At 43.7% G+C, this 25,177-nt stretch overlaps 1 protein-coding gene across 3 annotated transcripts in view; it reads right to left on the reverse strand.

The window, feature by feature from the left end:
- ELAVL1 (ELAV like RNA binding protein 1) overlaps positions 1–25,177 on the reverse strand; it is a 1,128,619-nt gene that overhangs the window by 555,081 nt on the left and 548,361 nt on the right. For 2 of the 3 annotated variants that reach the window (XM_044090688.1, XM_044090689.1), the window contains one exon: positions 22,456–23,938. The exons of the other annotated variant lie outside the window; for it this stretch is intronic. In XM_044090688.1, the coding sequence (XP_043946623.1) occupies positions 23,614–23,938 (325 nt within the window). In that variant the 3' untranslated portion in view covers positions 22,456–23,613. Of the gene's footprint in view, positions 1–22,455; positions 23,939–25,177 lie in introns of those variants that run through there. 3 annotated transcript variants of the gene reach the window in all.

Raw genomic sequence — 25,177 nt, forward strand, 5'->3', positions numbered from 1 at the left:
TATAGACAGTCTTACTTGATCGTGGATTACCAAGATTTATCAAAACATCTTAACTTTGTTTGTTGCGTACAACAATATGTTCTTTAGGGATGGGTAAGAGTCCTTCTTGTAAATGAGAGTATGAGCTTAAGGAGCAGAGTACAGATTAAGTAGTGAAGTACTGCTATCCAGTTCACCTGTTTAAGAGCTGTGTAGCAGTGTTTTATAAGACTTTGCAGCAAACTTGGCTATTTTATTGTAGCAGGCCTCTAGTTTTCATTTTGTATGAGGAATACAGGTTTGTGAAGAGCAGTGATGCACAGAACATTTTTCTCAGCTTCTTGGTCTGTTAGGGTTGGGCCTGGTACAAAATAAGTTTCATTGTTTTCTTAATGGCTTGTAGTAGGTATTGGCAGAATTTAGAGTTTTTGTCTTTGGTAACACTGTGTAGTTTAGTTTTTGTGTTACTACTTCAATACTGGTTCTGTTTACGGATGAGATGTGAAGGTTTTGTTTTTGAAGTGAGTGCTTTGGCAAGAGCAGCATGGTTTGTTTTAGGGATTCAGTACCAAGTTAGCCTTGGAAAACCACATTCCAACTGACGTGAAGGAGTTTTGAACTTTATTTTGCAAGTCAGAGAATTGGGACACAGCAGGCAAGTGCAGACTCCGCTGTCCACTGTACTACATTTAGCGGTTTGATTACCGAAGAGAGGTAATTTATGAAAATGTTAACCAGTACGGGCCCTAAAGTGAACCTAACAAATAAGTTACCTTTACATACCAACCATTAACAGCCTGTTTGAAAGATACCTGAACATTTATATTTGTGAAATTAAGAGCTGCTGTACTGTGAAGTGGGAGGAAAATGTGCTGGTTTTAGATCGTTGTCCGTTAGATACTTCACAAGTTGTATGTATCCTTTTAAAACTTTGGGGGGGGGTGTGTTAATATGGCTGTGTTTATGTAGAAGGATAACGGACTTTTTCCAGAGAGTTGGGACATGGCTCCATAATGGAAGACTAAGAAAGGAGGCTGAGGAAGCAGCATTGAGTTTTGAGATATTCAAGGGGTATATCATCTACAGCGAAGGCTGTCTGTCTTAGTTTTATTATGAAATTATTTGAGAGAGATTTTGAGATTGACATAATTGTGGCACTACAGTACTGGAGAATGGAATGGCAAGATTTGGATTTTATTAGCTGTTTTACAACGTCGAAAATTCTAAAGGCTGAATAGCATTTTATGTTGGTCCAGTTTTTCCAGGAACTCGCCGAGTATCATGAGATGTCTGATTTCCCTTCCAAGCCACGGGGCTGGGTTTGACAATTCTTTAACTCTTACTGGGGATAGCTTGATTACTATGCTAATGAATACTGCACTGAATTTAGTGTCCTCTAGTAGAGTTATTTTCAGTTCGTTCCAGTTGTATTATGCTAGGTTACTGCTGAATGCCTCCTCAGTAAATAGAGAAACTGTGTACTTGGATATAAAACACAAACACGTATTTATATATACACAAACACACGCACACACCTCCATCAACAATGTAACGGTTGATATTGATGTTTTGTCAAATTAGCAGACTCCCTAAGTGAGCCATACACAATATGAAAAAAAGGTGTTGCTGGTCAACAGAGTTTAGTGATGAAAATAGAGAATGGATCCTTTCACAACAGGAGACTTCTGCAGATGAAGACAATCTGATCTTGACATTAAAAGTCCTGTTAAGAAAGTTGTGGAACCAGGTGAAAAGCCCTGGGACTTGCTTTTGTCATTTGACTTGGTAAGATGGAATGGTCAAACAAGGTCAAAAGCATAACTGAAGCTTGTAAAATGTTCCCGCATGGCGCAGCAAATGTCCACATAGCTGTTAGGCGCTACCTGACCAGAAGCCGTACTGTTTCAAGGTAAGGAGATGGTATTGTTAGGACAGAGACTTGACTTATAGAAACTTTTCAAGGATCTTGCCAAGGGTTTGCTGGAAGGAGATGTGTAAGCTCCCAACAACTGTACTACATTCATCATACAATGCATTTTCGAAGAAATGAGTCCTGGGCATAGACATCCAGATGTTACAGGCCAGGGAGTGGTTGGCATCTGGTAGGACATGGTTAAATGAGGATCTGCAGAACTGTGGCAAGCCCTGCCCTCAACCTCCAAGTTCCAACACCCAAGTAAGGGTGACCCAGGTAAGATGACCAAATGGCTGCTTCCGTAACTGATTTACTGACCCCGGTATTGAAGGTGGATATGGCCTTAGTGGAAAAGACTCTGATATGCCTCTAAATAGCCCTGCTATGAAAACAGTAACAGAAGCAGCTGCACTGGGATGTCAACATGGCTATGCTCAGTTTATAAACTGGTCTACCCTTCCTATACTCAGCATATGAAAACCTGACCAACTTTTGTAATTTATTTCTGTATAGGTAAAACGTCAGCTGTCTGTGCACATCCAAAAAGTATAGACTCCTTTCCTTTTTACTCAATGGTGATGAAGACAGACACAGACAGGTTAGTATGATAATGGTTCTGTTACTAGCCTGGGTTTGAAGACTGGCTTAGCATGTTGGGTAACCCTGTCTTGGTGGAAGTAAGGCAGACTTCTCTGGCTGCAATCCATGTATTCTTCAGGCAGAAAAACTGCCCAGAAACTAGACAAAAAGGAGAATCTATAAGGTGCAGAAGCGGGTAATTCTACCATAGAGCAAATTACATTAAACTTTACTCCACCATGAAACCTCAGTTGTCTCTTTCTGGAGTCTCAGATGTAGGACCCCAATGAAACACTGCTTGAATGGCAGGACGGAGTAAAGCTGGGAACTGCACAGGAGACTAGCTGAGATGGCTGCAATGTGTACCTTGATTGAGATGCATGAAAATTCACTTTTCTAAAGGCCCCGTTTGTTATGTGAAAGATGAGACACCTCTACTAGTTCCTGGTGTTTTCTGAGGCAGTAAAGGAAGAATACAGGTACGATTTCCCAGCCTCCTTCACAAATTCTCTGAAAACATGTGCCCGAAAGGTATGAAAGCTAAATCACAGAAGCTGAAACAGACAAACCAACCACTAAGTTTTGAGTAAATAGATCCACACACTAAGAATTACTGGCTCTCTCCTTACTAAACTCAGGAGAAGGGATAAAGTACATTTGTGTGCACTTACCATAAATATAGATGTGTATTCACTGTTAGTCATCACACTTGGGTTATATGCCTGCAGGTAGACCACAGTCGGCCCGAATACCAGTCTTGGGATTTCTGCGTCGGATGCTGTCACCTCATCCATGATGTCAGGTCATCAAGGGTATAAAACATGCAGCCGACACCATTACATCAGTTTTTCTTGCCCCAGATGAAAGGAGCCCCAAAATAGGAAGCAATCACATGGTGTGGAACACCTTCAGTAAAACGTAAATACCATTTCCATAAGATAAGGCCAACAAAAGAGGATAGGTAGAAAGTATAGAAAGACAGGGGGCTGAAGGGAGAGTAAAGTACAGTTGTGTACCTACCATAAATGTAGATGTTAGAGTGTATTCACTGTTACAGTCATTACTCTTGGGTTATCCTGCTGGCAGGCTACCCGCAGTCGGCCTGAATTCCAAAGTCTTGGTCCGGCGTTGGTTGCTGTCGCCTCTTCCCTGACGTCAGTGTGCCAGGGGTATAAAAAGATGCTGCATACGCCATTTTCTTCAGTTTTTCTTGCCCCAGATGTCAGGTGCCCCAAAAGGGTATGCCATAGATCATGCCAAAAAACATGCATGCACTAAAGGTAAATATTTCCTTCATCTACAAGCAAATACACCACATAGGTTGTATAGAATAGAGACGTACAGATAAGACCCAGCAAATGAAAGGGGGATGGTGGGAGGGTAACCTGGACTGCAACATCTACATTTACGGTAGGTACACAACTGTACTGTGCTCATAGTGTTTCACTGTTGCAGTCATTACTCTTGGGTTGAATCCCAAAGCTGAGGATGGGTGGCTGGGCTAAATAGGATTAGGAGAGGCTATAAGGCCCTACAGAACTGCAGTGGCAAAGCCTGCTCTGGATTTAGAGTAGAGAGGTAAGTGGTAGTGCTTTGTTAAAGTGTGCACTGAACAAGTTACAGCCTCTATATCGTCTTTGGTTGGTACTCCTCTGAGGAAGGCTGCTGAAGTGGCTGCTGCTCTGGTAGAATGTGGCCTAATGCCCTTAGGCACTGATTTGCCATGCTGTGAGTAGCAGAAACGAATGCAATGGCCTATCCATTTTGAAATAGTCGGTTTTGAGATCACCTTTCCTTGTGATCCTGCAGCATATGCTACTAAAAGTTGCTAGGAGCAGCGCTGTTTTCCAGGATAAGAATTTAGTATCCGCTGTTGAGGCTGGCTCAAAAGGAGGCAGTGTGAGTTTTTCCAAGACATAATTTAGGTCCCATGCAGGTATTGGTGCTCTTCTTGGGGGTCTTATGTTTTTGGCCCCTCTCAGGAACTGCCTTCGTAATGGACGAGAAAAAAATAGGTGGTTCCGTATTGTAATGGGCCGAAATGGCAGAGGCATGAATCTTAATTGATGAAAAGGATAGGCCTTTGTCCAGCATCTCAGTTAAATATCGTAAAATCTGAGGAATATTTGGTACAAACGTGTCAATTCCTTGTTCCAGGCATAGAATCTCTTCCATTTTTCCGAATAAGATTTTCTGGTACTGGGCCTCCTAGCCTCCAAGATAACATCCATTACAACTTTGGAGAGTGGAGTGTTATGAATGGCTACATTATCCCCCCATGCTGCCAGATTTAAGGTACTGATGTGGCTGTGCAGGATCCGATTGTTTTGTTGGGTCAGTAAGTGAGGAGTTTGAGGTAATGTCCAGCCTGGCCCTTGAGACAAGTTCTTTAGGATTGGGTACGAGTGCTGGCGTGGCCAGTCTGGGGCAATCAGTATCATTTTTGGCTTCTCTTGTCTGACCTTCAGGAGTACCTTGGGGAGGAGAGGCAGTAGGGGAAAGGCATACACTGTTAGATTTTTCCAGCTGAAGGATAGGGCATCCACCTTCCATGCTTGCTTGTGGTAAATTCTTGTGCAGAACTTCTGGAGTTGGCAGTTGTGAGGGGAGGCAAATAGATCTATGTCTGGGCATCCTCATTTCCTTGTTATCATGCTGAAGACTTGTGGATCCAGTTTCCACTCGTAGGGATCCATGAGCTTTCTGCTTAGTTCATCTGCCAGAGTATTTATGTTCCCTGGCAGGAATTGTGCTTGCAGGTGAACTTGATAAGTCAATGCTGTGTCCCACAAAGTCATGGCTTGTCTGCAGAGGAGGTAGGAATGTGTGCCTCCCTGCTTGTTTATGTACCACATGACTGTAGTATTGTCTGTCTTTATTAGTAGTTGTCCTGGATGAAGTAGATCCTTGAAAGCTGTCTGGACATTCTGAACAGCTAGCATCTCTTTTTGATTGATATGAAGATGCATCTGGCATGTGGGCAATGTGCCCTGAATACATTTTCCTGCCATGTGGGCCCCCCAGGCATACTTTGATGCATCTGTTAGTGTCTGCCTAGCTGTGGGTAAAGTGAATGGCTGTCCCTTGTTGTGGTGACAGGCCTGTGCTCACCATCGAAATTCCTGTTGCAGGCAGGGAATGAGGGTAATTAATGTTTCCAGGCTGTGGCAATGTTGAGTCCAAACACCTTTTAGATGCAACTGTCGTTTCCTCATCTGCAGTCTGGCATATGGAATTAGCAGTATGCAGGATGCCATGAAGCCCAAAGCCTGCAGACTTTTTCTTGCAGATAACTGGGTCTTTGTTGCCAACATTTTGAAGTAAGAAGTCGGTTGTCTTTGTCTGGCGTGAGATAAGCCATCTGGGCAGTTGTATTTAAGCTTGCACCCAGGAATATTATCTCGAGAGGGTACTAGTTTTGATTTCTTTTTGTTTACTGTGTACCCTAGGCAAATTAGTAATCCTTTTACAAACACCAGATACTGTAGTAGAATGTCTTTGTTCTCTGCTTGAATAAGGCAGTCATCCAAGTAAGGATATATTTGAACTCCTCTGTCTGCAAAATGCAATTACTGGTGCCAAGCATTTGGTGAAGACCCTGGGCGCAGAAGATAAGCCAAAGGGCAGTGCAGAAAATTGGTAGTGCATTGAGCCAGCTATGAATCTGAGGTATCTTCTGCAAGACTGTCCGATTGGGACATGCAGGTATGCCTCTTAGGTCCAAAGTAACAAGCCAAGCTTTCCTGCCCAGCATGGGCAGTAGCTGCTGCAGAGTCAACATTTTGAATTTTGGAACGTCCAGAAATGTGTTTAGGACAGGTCCACTATTGGTCGCCAGGCTTTGCCCTTTCTGGGCACCAGAAAAAGTCTAGAGGAAAATCCTTGTCCCTGCTCTTGTTGTGGTACTTGCTGAATAGCCCTCATTGTCCATGAGGGATGAAACTTGCTTTTGTGCCTCTGCCCACTGATTGTGTGGCAGGTCTGGCATACCTTTTGTTCTTAGCAGGGTGTGAAAGTGGAACCTGTAGCCATGTTCAAGACCCATGTGTTCTGAGTAATCATGTGCCAATTTGATGAAAAAAGTGCTAGTTTTCCCCCTAAGGGGGCTGCCAAAAGATAAGTGCTTGGTTTTGGCAGAGGGAAGTCATTGGGACTGTTTCCTGTATGGTTGTGATTTGTCCTCTCCGCTTTTGGAGGTAGAAGCACCCCATTGTTTAGGCCTGTGTGAGCCTTGGGGCTGGGATCTGCCTCTGGGGCGTCTGTACCTGCCTCTTTGTGGCCTGTCTGACACTGGAAAGGACCAATTCTTTGTAGGCCAGTTCCTGCTAAATCTGGGTGGCTGTACCTGTAGGAAATCCTTAACTGTCGGCATGGATTTCGCTTTATCCTCCATTATCTTTAACACCAAAGTATCATGCTGTAATGGAGCATCCAATAATTTTGCTTTAACATGATCAGGCAGATCCTTTAACCAAGCATGCCTTCTAATGACAGAACCCGTAACTGCGGCCCTGCACGAGGCCTCCAGTGAATAAAAACCACATTGTAAAGTATGCTTTCCCACTTTTCAGCTGCATGCAATAAATCCTGCATTTATCAGAACATTCGGAATTTGTCAACATTTTAAGCAGTGACATTAAAAATATTGCTGATATTTAAGCATATGAAACTGGCAATTTAAAGCCCTTACAGCCAAGGCAGCAGAAGTGCAAACCTTTTCCCCCCATCTGTCCAGTGCCCTAGAATCTCTATCAGAGGGGACAGGATTTTTTTGCAGTGGAAGCCTTGACCCCTTTGGGACCCCGAGATAGTTTCTGGGTCAGCAGCAGGGTTTTTATACAGAAATTTATGAGAGACTGGAACCCTGTAGTATCTGTCTGGCTTGGCAGGTGCAGGGGGTAAAGAGAGTCACAGGAGACAGGCCGGACTCTGAAAATACATAATCTACAATGTCTAGAACAGGTGGAATAGCAAGAGGTCTGCGCCGAGGTAGTAAAAGAAAATCTGAGCCTTTTCTTAGATTCTGAATAATCTTGGCTCTCCCAGTAAAAATGCTTCCTCATGGTATGCAGGGTTTTCCCAAAAGAATAATCCTCAGGAGGAGAGGCTGAAGGAATATATTCCTCAGCATCAAAATCCTCAGAGAGGAAAAGAGTATCCCTGTTCAGAAGAGGAGTCAGAGGAAATTGAAACCTGATCTGAGGAGTCATATTCTGTCTCTTGCCTAGGCCTCTTATCAGGAGAGGGATGGGAACCCCTGATCAAAGTAATTAGGTCTTCGGCCATTTTAAGCATCTGTTTCTTAGGCATGGAAGTCTGTCCAGGAGAATGCTGTACTTGTTTGTCTTTAGAACTGTTTTAGTCTGTCTTTGAAGCTGAGGTAGGCTTGACATATAATTGTGTAGGTCTGAAAACACCCTCAGAAGCAGATGCCTGCTTAGCGGCTCCGGACCCATCTGAGGGAATAGTTTCCGAGGGTCCAATACCTTGAGTATCCAGAGGCCTAGTCGGCTCCACGTGGGAGTCGGTAGCGGGCATCAGGGGCTGCGAAAGCACCTCACTGAGAACCGGCGACTGGCGTAGTGGGGGGCGTCGTCGATTCTGGACCTCGGATGCCTGTCCTTTTCCTTGCGCTTTTTGTAAACTCCGGTCATCGGCTGTTCAGAGGGCATTATATAAATTAAACCTTCGGCCAAAGTAATGAAAGGCAAAATCGTACAGATGCTTAATAGTGCGTTGGTTAAATCTAGCACAAAATTGACAGCTAGCAATGTCGTGATCAGGGCCTAGGCAAGGAACACAGCAAGAATGAAAACCCTTATGAGGTATTTGCTTCCAACAAAAAATACAATTGTTAACTTTTTCTGACATCGGTCTGGAGAAAGAAAAAAGTTTCCCCAACGGGGTACTTAGCTTTAATGAATACTTCGGATCTGAAATTTGATTTTGAAACTCTCAGGAGTCGGCAGACCGGCACTTGCGAACTGCTTTTCCTTCGGGCACCATGCAGCAAGAAAGACTGAAGAAAATGGCGTTGGCAGCATCTTTTATACCCCTGGCGCACTGACGTCAGGGAAGAGGCGACAGCAACCGACGCCAGACCAAGACTTTGGAATTCAGGCCAACTGTGGGTAGCCTGCCAGCAGGATAACCCAAGAGTAATGACTGCAACAGTGAAACACGAACATCCAGGACTGCAACAGTGAATACATTCGAACATCTACATTTATGGTAAATGTACACAACTGTACTATGTTCTTTGTGTTTCACTGTGGCAGTCATCACACACGGGTTGATTCGCAAAGCTGAGGAAGGGTGGAGGCAGTCAAGAAGAAGTAGGTCTGGTTAGCAGGCCTTGTAAGACTGCTGTGGCAAATCCAGCTCTGGATTTAGAAAACATAGGTAAATGCTTGGTGAAGGTGTGCACAGAACTCCAGGTTGCAGCTTCCAGGATGTCCCTGGTAGGGACTCCCCTGAGAAAAGCAGTAGAGGTTGAGGTAGCCCTAGTGAAATGAGGCCTGATCCCCTGTGGGGTAGGTTTTCCATGGTGTTTGTAGCAGAAATGGATGCAGTGTGCTATCCGTTTAAAAATGGTTAGTTTTGAAATGGCCTTGCCCCTCTGCTCCTGTAGCAATGCTGACTAGCAGCTGGTCAGATTTTCTGAAAGGTTTAGTCCCGTCAAGGTAGAACCTGAGCTGTCTGTGCACGTCCAAGGAGTGCAGGATCCTTTCCCCTTTATTCTGAGGATTAGGAAAAAAGGTTGGCAAATGGATGGTTTGGTTGAAAGCCACACTGGATACCACCTGGGGCATAAAAGATGGGTTAGTCCTGAGGGAAACCCTGTCTGCATGGAAGATAATGGAGGGTTCCACAGCCATAAGGGCCTGTAACGCAGACACTCTTCTTGCTGAAATGATGGCTGGCAGTAAGGCAGTTTCCCAAGAGAGGAATTTTAACTCTGATGTAGCAGCAGGCTCAAAAGGGGGAAGAGCGGGCTTCTCTAATACAAAGTTAAGGTCCCAGGCAGGAGTGGGAGCTCTCCTAGGGGGTCTTAAATTTTTAGCCCCTCTCAGGAACTGTTTGATCAGAGGGTGAGAGAAGAGGGGTGGCTCAGTATTGTAATGAGCCGAGATGGCACAGGCATGAATCTTAATTGATAAGGACAGGCCTTTGTGGAGTAGCTTTGCTAGGTAATCTGGGACTTGAGGCAAGGAGGGCACGGCTGTGCCCTTCCCTTGAGAGTGGCTCCAACAGTATCTATTCCACTTTTCTGAATAGGATTTCTTAGTACTGAGCCTCCTGGCTTCAAGGATAATATCCAGCAACTGTTTGCTGAAGGTTGCTGGTGATGTATTCAGGGAATAAGCCAGGCTGCCAGGTTCAGGGTTTGCAGATGAGGATACAAAATCTGCCCCTCCTGCTGGGGACAGCAGAGAGGGGGTCTGCTATAGTTGCCAGGGTGGCACTGCTGTCAGACTGTGTAGGAGAGTATACCAGTGCTGGCGTGGCCAATCTGGTGCAATAAGGATTGTCCTTGGCCTGTCCTGTTTGATCTCGAGGAGTACTTTTGGAAGGAGGGACAGAGGGGGAAAAGCATAGATTGAGAGATTTTCCCATGTGAAGGATAGGACATCCACTTTCCAAGCTTGGCTGTGGCGAATTCTGGTGCAAAATTTGTTTAGGCGATGGTTTTGGTGTCCCCACCTGCATGTTACAAGTTTGAATGAGTTTGATTCCAGTTTCCACTCGTGTGGGTCCATTAGATTTCTGGTTAAGTCATCTGCCAGTGAATTTTGTTTGCCTGGCAGGAACTGAGCTTGCAGGTGCACTTGATTGATTAAGGCAGTTTTCCACAGAGCCGTGGCTAACCTGCAGAGTGGGTAGGACTGAGTCCCCCCCCTGCTTGTTTATGTACCACACAACTGTGGTGTTGTCTGTCCTTACCAGTTGTTGTCCTGGCAGGATAAGGTATTTGAAGGCAGTCAGTGCATTCTGTACAGCTAATACTTCTTTTTCATTGATATGCAAGTGAATTTGTCCTGGGCTCCGTTTACCTTGAATGCATTTGCCTGCCACGTGAGCCTCCCATGCATAGTCTGATGCATCTGTTAGAGTTTGGACGGCGGGGGGTTGTGAGAAAAGGAGTCCTTGTTGTGGTTGCAATCCTCTGCCCACCAAAGGAACTCTGTCCTTGGGCAAGGAATAACAGGAATCACTGCTTCCAGGTCCTTGGAATGTTGACACCAGAGACTTTTCAAGCACCATAGAAATTTCCTCATAGGCAGTCTTGCATATGGAATCAGTAGAATACATGAGGCCATGAAACCTAGGGCTTGCAGTATTTTTCTTGCAGATAGCTGGGTTTGGGTGGCCAGTAGTTTGAAATAAGTTGTCAAATAAACCTGCTTTTCTGGAGTGAGGAATGCCATCTGGGAAGTTGTGTTCAAGCTTGGTCCCAGGAATACAATCTTTTGGCTGGGTACCAGATGTGATTTCTTTTCATTGATTGTATACCCCAGAGAAGTTAGTAGTCTCAAACGTCAGGTGCTGAAGCAGCAATTCCTGACTGTCCGCCTGAATCAGGCAATCGTCCAAGTATGGGTAAATTTGAATATTTTTCTGCCTGCAGTAAACAATGGCTGGAGCCAGGCACTTTGTGAATACCCTGGGCGCAGTAGATAAGCCAAAGGGAAGTGCAGAGAACTGATAGTGCATAGAGCCTGCCCTGAAACGTAGATATTTCTTGCAAGTTTCACTTATGGGGATGTGCAGATAAGCTTCTTTCAAGTCTAGGGTGACTAGCTAGGAATCCTTGACTAGCATACGAAGCAGCTGCTGGAGTGTAAACATTTTGAATTTTGGTAGCACCAGAAAGTGTTTAGGATTGACTGATCCAGAATAGGGCACCAGGAACAGCCTGGAGTAGAAACCATGTCCCCTTTGCTCCACTGGCACAGGTAAGTAGCCCTAATACTGAGAAGAGAAAGTACTTGCTTTTGGGCCTCTATCCACTGGTTTGGAAGAAGGTCTGACAATCCACTTGGGGTTGGCAGAGAGTAGAAATAGAATCTATATCCCTGGGATACAATGTTTTAAGACCCATCGGTCCTGGGTAATATACTCCCATTTTTTTTGCATGCAGGGCGAGTTTTCCTGCTAAGAGTGCAAGTACTAGGGCAAGGCTGGGAAGGATTAAGGACAAGTCATTGTGAACTTTTTCCATGGGGATTGGCTTACCACTCAAGGTTTTTGAGGAGGGAGCACTCCAGTGTTTAGATCTGTGCATACCTTGAGACTGTAGTCTTTGTGGTCTGTTGCCCCTGGGTTTGGGCTGAGGTCTGGAAGGGACTGGAAAGGACCAGTTTTTTGAAGGCCAATGCCTACTGAATCTAGGTGGCTGTACCTGTAAGAAATTAACCGTTTGCATGGATTTAGCTTTTTCCTCCATCTTTTTAAGAACTTCTGCTTTAGAGCCAAACAAACATTCTTGGTTTAATGGAGCATCAAGTAATTTTGCCATGACATGGTCTGGCAAGATTTGTTCCTTCAGCCAACCATGCCTTCTCAGAACAGACCCAGTGACAGCAGCCCTGCAAGATGCTTCTAAGGCATCAAAAACCACATTGCAAAGTATGTTTACCAACTTGGTTTGCAGAATGCATTAAATCTTGTAAGTACTTAGTTTCTGCACAATCAGGAATCAACATTTTCTGTTTAATTAGGTCAATAATATGCTGCTGTTACTTCAACATGTGAAAATGGCAACTTAAAGCCCTGATGGCAAGAGTTGCAGAGGTATATACCTTTTTACACCATCTGTCTAGAGCCCTAGAATTCCTGACCGAAGGGGTAGGTTTTTTTGCTGTAGAAAACTTAATACCTTTAGGTCCCTGGGAAATGGTCTCTGGATCCACAGTGCGATTTTTAAAGAGAAATTTGAGAGAGTCAGGTACTCTGTAGTATCCGTCAGGCTTTCTAGGAGCAGGTGGTGAAGTGTCAGGGGTAAGGCTGGATTCCATGAAGACATCTACAATATCCAGGACAGGGGGAATAGCTAGAGGCCTATGCTGAGGCAAGTCTAAAAAATTCCCCAAGTCTGTTTTTGGACTGTGGGTAGTCCTGGAATTCCCAGCAGACATGCTTTCTTAGGGTATGCAAGGTTTCACTGAAAGAAAGAAAGGTCCTCGGGGGGATTGAATCCTCTGCATCCGAGTCCTCATAGGTAGATAAGGGCATGTCCTGGTAATCACAGGGGTCAGAGTCATCAGACTCATGGTCTGAAGAATCAGAAGGAAAATAGATTCTTTGTCTTTTAGAGGGGGAAGGCTGGCTTCCCTAATTAAAGTAATAAGGTCTTCAGCCATTCTGAGCATTTGCTTCTGTGGCATGGGAGCTTGAGAATGTGCTGTCGTCATCTGTTTCCTAGGCGTAGTGTGAACTCTGGGTCTGAGAAATTCAGTAGATTTAGTCATTAATGAAGGTGTTGGTTTAATACGAACATCGGAAGGTCTGAATACACCCTCAGAAGCCAGTGCCTGCACAGCAGCTCCAGACCCATCCAAGGTTGAGACATCCGCAGGTTCCATAGTCGAAGCATCTTGCGGCATACCGGACTCCGAATGGGTCTCAGTAGAGGCCTGCGAATCTGTAGAAGAGAGTGTAACAGGGGCTGCGAAAGCGCCTCACTGAGTACCAGCGGACTGGCGACTAGCTTAGAGGAAGCGTCGTTGGCAGTTTTGGACCTATGCGGTCGGTCTGTGTCTATCTTTGCATTTTTTTGGAACATCGGTAGTCAGACGGCTTCCCGAAGCCATTTTGGAATACAGAGAACGACAGTGAAAGAACTGAGACAAAAATAGCCCAACGACGAATAACTTGAGTGTTGAACAAGGCACAAAACTGACAGCGAGGGACATCGTGGTCTAGGCCTAAACAGGTGACGCAGTAAGAATGAAAATCTCTGAGGTATTGGCTTTCCACAGGCAAGACAATTGTTAACTTTTTCTGACATCGGTTAGAGCAAGAAAAGAGGATCTCCAAAGGGGTACTTGGCTTTATAAGACTTCAGGTTTGAAACTCGAAAAACAAAAACGAAAATTTCAGGTAGCTGCCAACTGGCACTTGCAAACTGCTTCGGGGTCCCGAGTGGCAAGGAAAGCTGGTGTAATGGGGTCGGCTGCATGTTTTATATCCACCTCCTGAAGTAATGGATGAGGCAACAGCATCCGATGCAGAAATCCCAAGACTCTGGTATCCGGGCAGACTGAGGGCTACCTGCAGGCAGATAAACCCAAGTGTGATGACTGCAACAGTGAAACACGAACATCCAATGTTAGGTGTGCCAAAATGGGTGATGCAAGCAGAATTTCAGAATGGTGCCTTACCTTATGTAAGGCCTTGAGGGGTAAGGAAAGGCACTCAAAAATGAACCTGCCAGACTCATGGGGGAAGACTGTTGTTGCCTAGACCACCAGTGTCAGTGTGGTGTACAACATCTGAACAGTTTTCTGGAGAAGAAAAAGATCTAGTTCTGTTACACCTGTATGGACAGGGTCCAAAAATATGCCCTTGTGTAACATCCACTTGTGTGGGTTCACTTCCGTCCTGCTAAAGAATTCACTCGAGACAAGATACTATCAGACCAACACCAGTCTCAGATCTCATGCTTGCCTTACAAGTCAAAAAGTACAGTTGTGTACACACACCATAAATGCAGATGTTCCGAGTGTATTCACTGTTGCAGTCCTCACCTGTGGGTTATCCCTGCTGTGGTAGCCCTCGGTCGGCCTGAATACCAAAGTCAATGTTTTTGTGCGCCGGCTGCCATCGCCTGTAGTCTGACGTCAGGTTGTCAGTGCTACAAAGCAAGAAAGCAGACGTCATTACATCAGTTTTTCTTGCCCTAACCAGTCTTAAGCACAAAGGGAAAAAGGAAAGGTGGTCCTGGTGGCTAAAAGTCACCTTGGGAAGTTTGTGTCCCCTAGCAGATGTTAAATGGGGGATGGAGGGAGGGAAACAAAGCCTGCAACAGTGAATACACTAACATCTACATTTATGGTAAGTGTACACAACTGTACAATGTTTTTCGTGTTTCCCTGTTGCAGTCATCACCTGTGGGAGGATTCCCAAAGCTGAAGAAAGGGGTGGAAGGACAGGTTGAGTCCTAAGTATAGATCAGGAGGCTCTGGAAAACTGCAGAGGCAAACCCTGCCCTAGACTTAGAATAGAGAGGTAAGTGGTAATGCTTTGCAAAGGTATACAAAGAGGTCCAGGGGGCCGCTTTCAAGATGTCCCTGGTGGGTACCCCTCTGAGAAAGGCAGTGGAAGTGGAGGCTGACCTAGTGGAATGGGAACAGACAGACTTACATGTGGGTTTCCCATGCAGTCTGTAGCAGAAATGGATACGGTGTGAAATCAAACTGGAAATGGTTTAGAAATGGGTTCCCCCTCTGCCCCGAGGCAAAGCTTACAAGTAAGTTGGTCTGTTCTTCTGAATGGCTTAGTGTGGTCCAGATAGTATGAGTTGTCTGTGCACATCGAGTGAGTGTAGAATCCTTTCTCCCTTCTTCTGAGGGTTGGGAAAGATGGTGGGAAGGTGTATGGCCTGGTTAAGGGTCGAATCAGATACCACCTTGGGTATAAAGGAGGGGTTAATAAAGTGTCAGGGGTGCATGGACAATTATGAAGGCCTCAACAGCCATAAGAACTTGAAGTTCTGAAACCCTTCTGGCTGAGGTGATAGCTAGTAGGAAGGCAGTCTTCCATGATGGGTATTTCAATGCAGAAGCTGCAGGTTCGAAAGGAGGTAAGGTTAGATTTTCTAGCACATAATTCAGGTCCCAGGGTGGCGTGGGAGGCCTTCTGGGAGGTCTGATATTAGAAGCCCCTCTGAGGAACTGCTTAATCAAAGGATGAGAGAAGAGGGGTGGGTCTGAATCAATGGGCAGAAATGGCAGAAGCATGAATTTTGAGAGAGGAGAAAGAGGCCACTATTGAGCAACTCTGCTAGGTAATCCAGGATGAGACTGATGGAAGGTTGGGAGGTACTGCCCCCTTTGAACTGTTTCCAGAAGCAGAACATTTTCCATTTCCCTGCGTATGATTTGCTTGTGCTGGGCCTTCTGGTCTCTCAATGTCTAGGACCTGTTTGCTTAACAGGGACTCCTTGTTAGCTTTTAGTGAAAGGCTGAGAGTCTGTAGGTCTGGGTGCAGTACCTTCCCCCTCTCCTGGGTCAAGAGGTCTGACATCAGGGGAAGCTACTTTGGGGGCAAGGTCAGGCTGCTAATAGGGGGTAACAATACTGTCTGGGCCAATCTGGAGCAATGAGGATGGCCTTTGGTTTCTCCTCTCTTATTCTGATCAGAACCTTGGGAATAAGGGGCAGAGGAGGGGACGCATACACAAAGAGGGAGTTCCAAGGGAAGGTCAAGGCATCCACCTTCCACGTTAGGAGGCGATACTCCTTGGTACAGAACTTTTGCAGCTGGTAGTTGAGGTGTGAGGCAAAGAGATCCACTTCTGGAGTCCCCCACTCCTGAGTGATTTGCAGAAAGATTTCCCTTGTAGAGCTGCCATTCGTGGGGGGTCCAGTAAGCTTCTGCTTAGGTGGTCTGATAGTGTGTTCTTGACCCCTGGTAGGTATTAGGCAATTAGGTGTAGCCCCATGGAGGTGGCTGTAAGCCAGAGTCTCATGGCTAACCTGCACATGGGGTAATATTGGGTTCCACCTGCTAATATACCACATCACTGTGGTGTTGTCTGTTTTTATAAGGAGAACCCCTAGCCTGAGATGGGGTTGGAAGGAAGTCAGAGCCTTTTGCACTGCCATCATTTCTTTCTGATTGACGTGCAAGTGAAGTTGCTGGGCATTCTAAAGGCCTTGGGTGCACCGGCCTGCTAGGTGAGCACCCCAAGCTATGTCTGAGGCGTCTGTGATGATGGTCTGACCAGAAGGGCGAAAGATGGAGAAGACCCTTGTTCATGGCACATGTCTTTGCCCAGAGAGAAATTCGGCCTTTATATATGGGATCAGAGGGAGGGTGGTCTCTAGGGACTGAGTGTGGACACCAAAGGTTGTTTAAGTACCACTGAAATGTTCTCATGTGAAGCCTGGCGACAGGGATAAGAAAGATGCACACTGTCATGTATCCCAGGGCTTGCAGGAACTTCCTCACAGTGAGGTGACTTCTGGAAGGGTGAAGTAGACAGGCAGGAAAGCTCTGCTTTTCTGGGGATAGGAAGGCCATTTAGGATGCTGCGTCTAAGCACAGCTCCCAGGAAAATAATTTTCCTGGTGGGGTTTTGTTTTGATTTCTTCCTGTTGATGGTGAACCCTAGGAAAGTTAGGAGTGATATGACAAAGAGGTGGTCGCGGAGCAACTTTTCTTTGCACTCTGCCTGAATGAGGCAGTCATCCAGGTAAGGATAAAATCTGTATACTTCTCTGCCTGCAGAATGCTATAGCCAGGGCCAAGTGTTTGAATACTCTGGGAGCCGTAGAGAAGCCAAAGGGCAGCACAGAGAACTGAAAGTGTTGACAGCCTGCTCTGAAGCACAGGAATTTTCTGCAGGATTCCCTGATGAGGATATGGAGGTCTAGTGTAACTAGCTAGACATTTTTTGTTAGCATAGGTAGGAGGTGCTGCAAAGTTAGCATTTTGAATTTGGGGACCACCAGGGAGGTTTTTCACTTTGGATAGATCCAGGATAGGGCACCAAGTGCCCTCTTTTCTGGGAACAAGGAATAGTCTGGAATAAAAACCTTTTCCTGTTTGATCTTGGGGGTCAGGCTCTACTTACCCTCTGGGACATGAGAGTTTAGACCTGTTTCAATGCATCTGCCCACTGGCTTGGGGGGAGGTTTGGGTACCCTCTTGGAATTGGGAGCTCGCCAAAAGAATTTGTATCCCTGAGAAATTATTTTTAAGAACCATTGGTCCTTGGTTATAGAAACCCAACAGTTTCTGAAAAGGGATAGACTTCCTCTTAGTTTTAGAAAAGTGAAGGGAAGGCAGAGGGGAGAAGGAGTCATTGTGAGTGCCTACCACAGAAGGTGGGCTTAGAACTTCCTACCTTAAGAGATGGAAGTTGTCCATTGTTCGCTTCTTTGCTGGCTCTGGGATAGGGGCCTGGATGGCCTGTCCCTGCGGGGCTTACCTTGGCCCTGTCTACTAGGTATAGGGAAGGCCCAGTGCTTAGAAGGAAAGTTCCTGCTGAATATGGGAGGTTGAACTTGAAAGAAATATTTTACTGTTTGCAGAGATTTTGCCTTGTCTTCCTCTTTTTTTTTTTTAATAACACTTTTGCATTTTTCACAAACAGGCGCTCCTTTTCTAGCGGTGCATCAATAAGTTTAGACTTAGGGTGAAGCTGTTCCTTTAGCTATGCATGTCTCCCAATAACAGATCCTGTTACTGCTGCCCTGCTACAGGCTTCTAGGGTGTCACTCACACTGTAATGTGTGTTTGGCCACTTGACAAGCAGAGTGCAGTAAATCTGCAAGCTCTTTAGAGTTGGCACAGTCAGGATAGGCAGCAATCTTCTATTTTAATTGTTCCAAAGTGTGTTAACATTTTAACATAACTGGAGTGCTCTGATAGCCAAGGTAGCAGAGGTGTCCAACTTTCTTACCCCACCTGTCCAAGCTCTGGAGTCTTTGTCAGAAGGAAGACGATTCTTGGTAGAACTAGTCTTAGCTCCTTTAGGTCCCTGTGTAATGACCTCAGTCTGCAGCAGGATTCCTGTACAGGCATTTGAGAGAATCCGGTACTCTGTAGTACCTGTCAGGTTTACTCGGGGCAGGAGGTAGTGTGTCTGGGTCTAAGCTGGATTCACAGAAATTATCATCCACCACTTCTAAAATAGGTGGGATGGCCAGGGGTCTGTGTTGGGGCAGGTCCAGAAACTCTGCCTTTTCTTAGACTGTGGGAAATCTTGAGATTCCCATTGAAAATGTTCCCCGAGGGAGTGAAGGGTTTCCCCAAATGAGAGGTTCTCTGGAGGGGAGACAGAAGGGATGGATTCCTCTGCATCTGAATCCTCAAACAGTTGATGGATGTTGTTCCTCTTCAAAAGGTGAACAATCAGATTCCTCAGACTCTGTCTCCAATTTCTGGAGAAGGATGCCTTTTCCTTTTAGGAATAGGGGCTCCGAGTATCTTGGATAAGGGAAATGAGATCCTCCGCCATTTTAAGCATTTGTGCTTGGGGTGGTGGAGCAGTAGCAAGACGATGGCTAGAAGCAGATTTCCTAGTAGTGGCCTGACTTCTAGCCATAAGAGAATCCGTCTCTGAGAAGTGGCAGTCGGAAGCGAAAACGCCAGTTTGTCTAGAATAGGTAGTGCGAAAGGTCTTCTTGGAAGCTGGTGCCTGCATCATGGCTCCAGACCCAACCGAGACAGACACAGCCAAAGGCTCTGAAGATGAAGTAGACTTCTGCTGCATACCGGACTCTGAAATGGTCTCAGCAGAGACCTGCGTAGGTAACGAGTCGGGCATCAGGGGCTGCGAAAGCACCTCACTGAATTCCGGAGAACTAATGACTTGCTTAGCGGGAGCATCATTGGAAGGCTTAGCCTTGTGTGGTCTGTCTCCATCTTTATCTCTACGTTTTTTTTGGAATGTCCACAGATTGTAGGCTGATGGATGCCATACTGGAATTCGAAAACGGAACATGAAAATTGTCTACAAAAAGAGCTCTACAGTGAATGGTTCTTGCATTAGAGGGCACAGAACCGGCAACAAGTGATTTCGTGGTCTGGGCCTAACCAAGTTATGCAGCAAGAATGAGTCTCAGTGTGGGATCTGCTTTCCACAGTCGAGACAATTGTTAACTTTTCTGGACAGATTAGTGCAAGAAAAAAAGGGTCCCCAATGGGGTACTTGGCTTTAGACGTTTTCTGCTGAAATTCAACTTCTGGTAGCGACCAACTGGCACTCGTGCTAACTGCTTCTGCTACAGGCTCAACGGCAAGAAAAACCTGATGTAATGACGTTGGCTGCCTTGCTTTATAACACTGACGACCTGACGTCAGATTATAGGTGACGGCAGCCGGCACTCAAAAAGATTGACTCTGGTATTCCGGCCGCCCGAGGACTACCACAGCAGGGATAACCCACAGGTGACTGCAACAGTGAAACACGAAGAACATCAGCAGACAGGTGTGGGTCCCTCCTGGTTTGCTGACATATCGGTGGAGTGCTGTCTGTCAAGAAGTCCAAGGACCTCAGCTGCCAAATGTGTCTGTGCCCTGATGGCTAGAATGCCTACTCTCACTTCCTTCATACCAATGTTTTCTCCTGTGGTTCTTGACCCAGGCTTCTTTGTACATGCAATTCTACCACCATGCTATGTCTGATGCATCTGTGGATAACGTATAGGTGTCCAGGCCAATCTTGCCAGCTCTCGCACTATGGAGGTGAAACTAATGAACCCACCACAGAAGCCTTCTTGAAGCAGGGTGGGTGTAAGTTACGGTAATCTGTTTATGTGCATCACCATTGGGGTACCATTAAAATGACAGAGGCCACAAATCTCAGCACCTTCACAATCTCAGTTACTACAGCCTAGACTTACTTTGCCAGAAAGGCAGTGAATCTGGGAGAGCTTTCTTCTGTATCCAATGATCCCAAAAGCAGGACTCAACTTGAGGGGACTAGACTGGCTTCTGGTAAGTTTATAGACCTAGGAATTATAAAGGATTCTGTAAAATGCACATCTTTCTGCAACTCCTAAGAGGAGGCTACCAAGATTAGAGGTTTGTCTGCTTTCAACACATTTTTCCACCTACATACAGCATTCTCCATGCTCATCACAATGTCAACCCCTCTATAATCTAATTTTGAAAGACCACAAAATTTAAATACATGTGTATCATCTCCAATATGCTTAAACAATGCATGGTGAACAAAGATGGATAAATGTGCCAGGTGCAGACAAAAATCCTGGTTTAAATAGTATAAATTCTGTACTGGAACTAACACAGTCAGGCTAAGAGACTGAACATGTGACTTGTGGAAGTGTATAGACAAGATCTGTCCATGTTCTTTATTAAAAACACCAAGCTCTCTCAAATTTTAAGCTGAAGTTTCTCTGTGGCCACAGTTTTTTGTATTGTACTACCGAAACAAATTAGTTTGTAAACACCCTAACCATGTTTTTTCTTTCCTTAATTACTTTTTTATGCTAGACATTTACTTCCTGTTGGCAGGCATGAATTACAGGATCTACATAAGGTCATCATCCTTTCTACTCTGCCCTGACCCCAAATATAAATCATTAACTCAGTGTAAATGCTACCAAGTAAAAGCTATTCAAAAATCACTCACCTGTAATTGGTCTACTGGCAAAAATCAGTATATTGCAACCAAATAAAAATGTCATCTAACAGTGCCACATAGTTCAAGAAAATGCTGAAATTATCCTGTTACCCAAGCTGTACTACAAATGTAGGAAAAAAAAAAAAACATTTATCAAACGTTGTGGTCTCCATTTCAGAGTCTATAAAGATCACAACTTGGCACCGTTTAGCTCTTAAATCATTAGTGCTTACCCTATATATCATTACAAATCTTACAGTAACACAGAAAGCATACTTCTCAGAGCACTCAGTTTCAGCAGCTTAGCACATCACTGAATTATAGCCATCATCTGAAGTCTTGCCAAATAGCAGCATTTGCAATATACACACATCTTGAATTAAAAACATACTATCATGTACTCCACGTGCCTTTAGTCATACAAACCTAAATGGAGATTCAATAAAATCTCAAATCATTAACTTAAAAGCAAATGTACATTTTCTAAATTGGAAGAATCTCAAAGCAGATACTTTCACTCAGGCACGTGTGTATACGTATATGCACACACATGTATGTGTACACACACACATATATATATATATATATATATATATATATATATATATATATACACACACACACACACACTAACACATAGAACTATATCTATACATACTCGTACAGAAATATATACATAGATATATATCTATAAATACGTACACACCCTACCACCAGATGTCTGATTACATTCACTATTGTGTTCCGTAGTAGAAAATGAAAGATACTTGACAAACTATTATACAAAACCAGAATGCCACAAATACTTCTAGAATACATAAAATGGGGTGTATTCAGGCTATGGCTCTTAAGACCTGTACCCCACCCAGCCAAACAAAAAATGTGCAACAAAAGTTAAGATAAAAGAAAATGTAAAGCTTATAACACTTCTAAACCACAATAAAATGAAAGAAGCTATGCTGAACATATGGGAGGGAAGCAATCTAACATGGAATATACTACACGTGATGGAGGCTTAACCATGGCTGTGTTCAGTATTGTAGTTTAAGAACCGCATCCATGGATCTGACACCACCACACAGGTGGCACTTAAATGTTGGTATTTTACAGTGTCGCACTTTACAATCAACAGCTATGCTTGCCTAAACAATCTTATCCACGAGCAGACTACATCAGTAGTAAATGTTCAAAGAGAAGGATACCCGTTTAAATTTTGCTGCTTAGACTACAACTGCAGAAACGTTCCTTGCTCATACTGACAGATTACATTGTGTTGAAAATAATTTTAGCAAGCACTCACTCCTATAAGCAGATCTGTAAGCATTAAGCTAGAGCAACAATAAATCACATCCGCAAGCATTTCAGCCAAACGTAAATGGAATTTGCACTAGACGACAAAAGGTGGCAAGGAGGTGCTAAGCAGACAAGGCAGTGCCCAGAGTTCAAAGGTCAAAACAAATAATGGACAACTCCTCTGTTTTAGCAGAACACCTGCTGTTTTTAGTTTTAATGAAATTACTAGGAATTATTAACATTAATCAGTAATGTTAGGACCAAGACTGAACGCAGCTGGGACTAAGTCGCTCGGTGCATTTTACCTAATAAAAAAAAAAAAAAAAAAAAAAACAAACATTTGAAAACAAAAAAGAAAACAAAACAAAAGTTGAGGAAAACAAAACTGAATTTAATAGTCTTAAATGCAAAAGTAAAAACAAAACAAAGGAAACACAAAAAAGCAAAATCAAATTAACAACCAAAATTTCAAGGCAATCTGTGGAGATATGGGGATTACTCTGGTGTACTTAGCCTTCAGAACCTGCAAGAAAACTACTCCTCTACTCTGCCGTCATACAAGACATGAGTTACAAAAACATTAAAAACAAGTTCTCTAGAAGGGATGCATGAAAAAATGCTCAAATGTTTAAACAGCAAGGCTTTAAAGTATACAAAATTAAATAGATTTTAAAATCAGAATACTAAGCTACGGATGTAGTGCACTGTGCAAAAAATGTTCAATTTTTTTCAGAGAGCAGCATCTTCACAATTACCTATTTTCTTTCCTGGCATTTGTCAATCTGGAATCTTCATGGAGTTCTGCAGAAACTCTTTGGTCCATTTTTTTCTATCAGGATCTGTTTCAGTAACTTCAATCTTAAAAACCTTTCCCCATTTATGTTGTCTACACTATCTACAACCTACCTTTTGACAGTGTGTTACAAACTGACATGCTGCTCTGTACAATGCCAGACAATACCGCATTATGAAGCATTTTCTGTTGATCCTTAAAACTTCATTTTTGCTCTAAAAGACTGACCACAGCCGGCTTCTGAACTGTCATGGAAACCAAAAACTCAAAACAGAATCAATGAAAATAAAAAAAATCAATTAAGTGATAAATATAAAATTTAAGAGTCCCAGGGTTTCTCAAGTCAATGAAGAAAAACCTAAAACAAAATTTCTGATGCCTTCAGTGAACAAAAATCTGGTTCAAATACAAGGAAACTAACAACCTGATTCAAAGGTCAGGAGTCGCTAATTAAGAGCATGCTTATTATGCCTTCGCATATAAAGGTACATTTACTGTAATCCACTTTAGTTTCCTGTTAACAAATGAAATTAATGAAATTAAAATTGGTCTAATGGGTGGGATCTCAAACATTTGAACATGTTAATTGCATCCCAGAGTATAAAAATTTTCCACTTGTCATTATAGACTACAACAAACACTTGTGAAAATTGGCGCAAAATGAATTTTACACTAGAAGTTTGTCATCTCTGTCGACCTTACTATTCTGTACAAAAAAAAAAAGTGTTGAGCATGTTATTTGTGGGTCTTGTTGGTTTTGAAAGAAACCTGTAAGACTTTGTCCCCTAAGCGATAGCCATTGAGGCTTGCTATGGCCATAGCAGCCTCTTCATAGTTTGTCATGGTCACAAAACCAAACCCTTTACACTTGTTGGTGTTAAAGTCGCGAATGACTTTCACATTGGTAACTGCGCCAAAGGGGCCAAACATCTGCCATAGGATTCCCTCGTCTGCATCTTGACCCAGATTGTAGATGAAGATACACCAGCCTGAAGATGTATTTCCTGGGACATTCATACCAGTAATACCACTCATGTGATCTACACCCATGGGGGAGAACCTACAAAATAAAAAAACAAAAACAAAAAAAATTTCTAAAGATCCACTAGCCTTTCTTACAGCATATCTAAAGTTCCTAACACAAGCCCATAAAAACGTCACTATGAAAGAAAAAAATGCTGCCAATGTGGTAGGGCCTAGGAATCTACACAATTTAATTGGTATGACTGGCCAAAACAAATGTAAAGCTTAACAAAGATTCAGTGCCTACCTGTAAATTTTGTTACATTAGGCCAGTGGCCTTTCAGCAAGTCCACCCAGTGCTTAATGGGATGTACCATTTGGCACCACTTATAACCCAACAAAGTAAAAAAAAAAAAGTTACACACTTAAAACAAAAACAGTATTATCAATGATCTAAAAAATAAATGCAAATTCCCTCATCTTTATGTTCCAAGCCAAATCTGCACTTTTAACAGCATTTCATAATAGAAAATTTCATATACGAAATAAAAGTTTTTAAAGAAATGCCCATCAAAAAGCAACTTGCATGACATTTCTTTAACAGATAAATAAAAAGTACATTCAGCAGTAACATCACTGCTTAAAACGGAGCCAGCTCAGCTGCTCTGCATCTGTACTGTCCAAGACTAACATGAAGGTAGCAAACAAAACCCTTCTCCCAGTTATTTAACTATGTGGTCACACTGAAGACAACAGATTTCATTAAAACACACACAAAATACACCATCAATGCTAACTACAGAGCAGGACTAATCCTCTGTTAGGTAAGGCAACACCAAATACTACAGTATCCAAGTGATCTGTCTTGTTGCTATACACGAAACAAAGCTAGAGAGACAGGAACAATTCACTTGTAAATGAAACAAATCAATGCACAGGAAAAGTAACACAGAATGGCCCGTTTTACATTTCTGTACTTGTTGCACACAATTACTTTTCTCTCTCTCAAGTACCCACTCGGAAATGCAAAGCTGCTTCATCTACTTACCAAACACTAATCTTCAGCAGCATCCCTCACATGCAGCCAAACAAACAGTACTACCTCCATCTTACACTCGCACCTTTAAAAAACTGCATCCATCACATCAACTGGAAACATTTCCAATCATAAGACTGACTGTAGCCTTGGATTTTCAAGTCTAGCATCTGTTACTCCCAAATTCAGAGTACTGCCACTGAAAATACAGTTGTGTTAAATCTTACCACAACACTAGATAGCCTTCTCTTCACTGTTGCAGTTTTCTTCACCCAAGGGATCTCCTGCCAAGGACAGCCC

This window comes from Protopterus annectens, chromosome 13.part0, assembly GCF_019279795.1.
Source record: "Protopterus annectens isolate FY-2018-M chromosome 13.part0, PAN1.0, whole genome shotgun sequence".
Taxonomy (NCBI): domain Eukaryota; kingdom Metazoa; phylum Chordata; order Ceratodontiformes; family Protopteridae; genus Protopterus; species Protopterus annectens.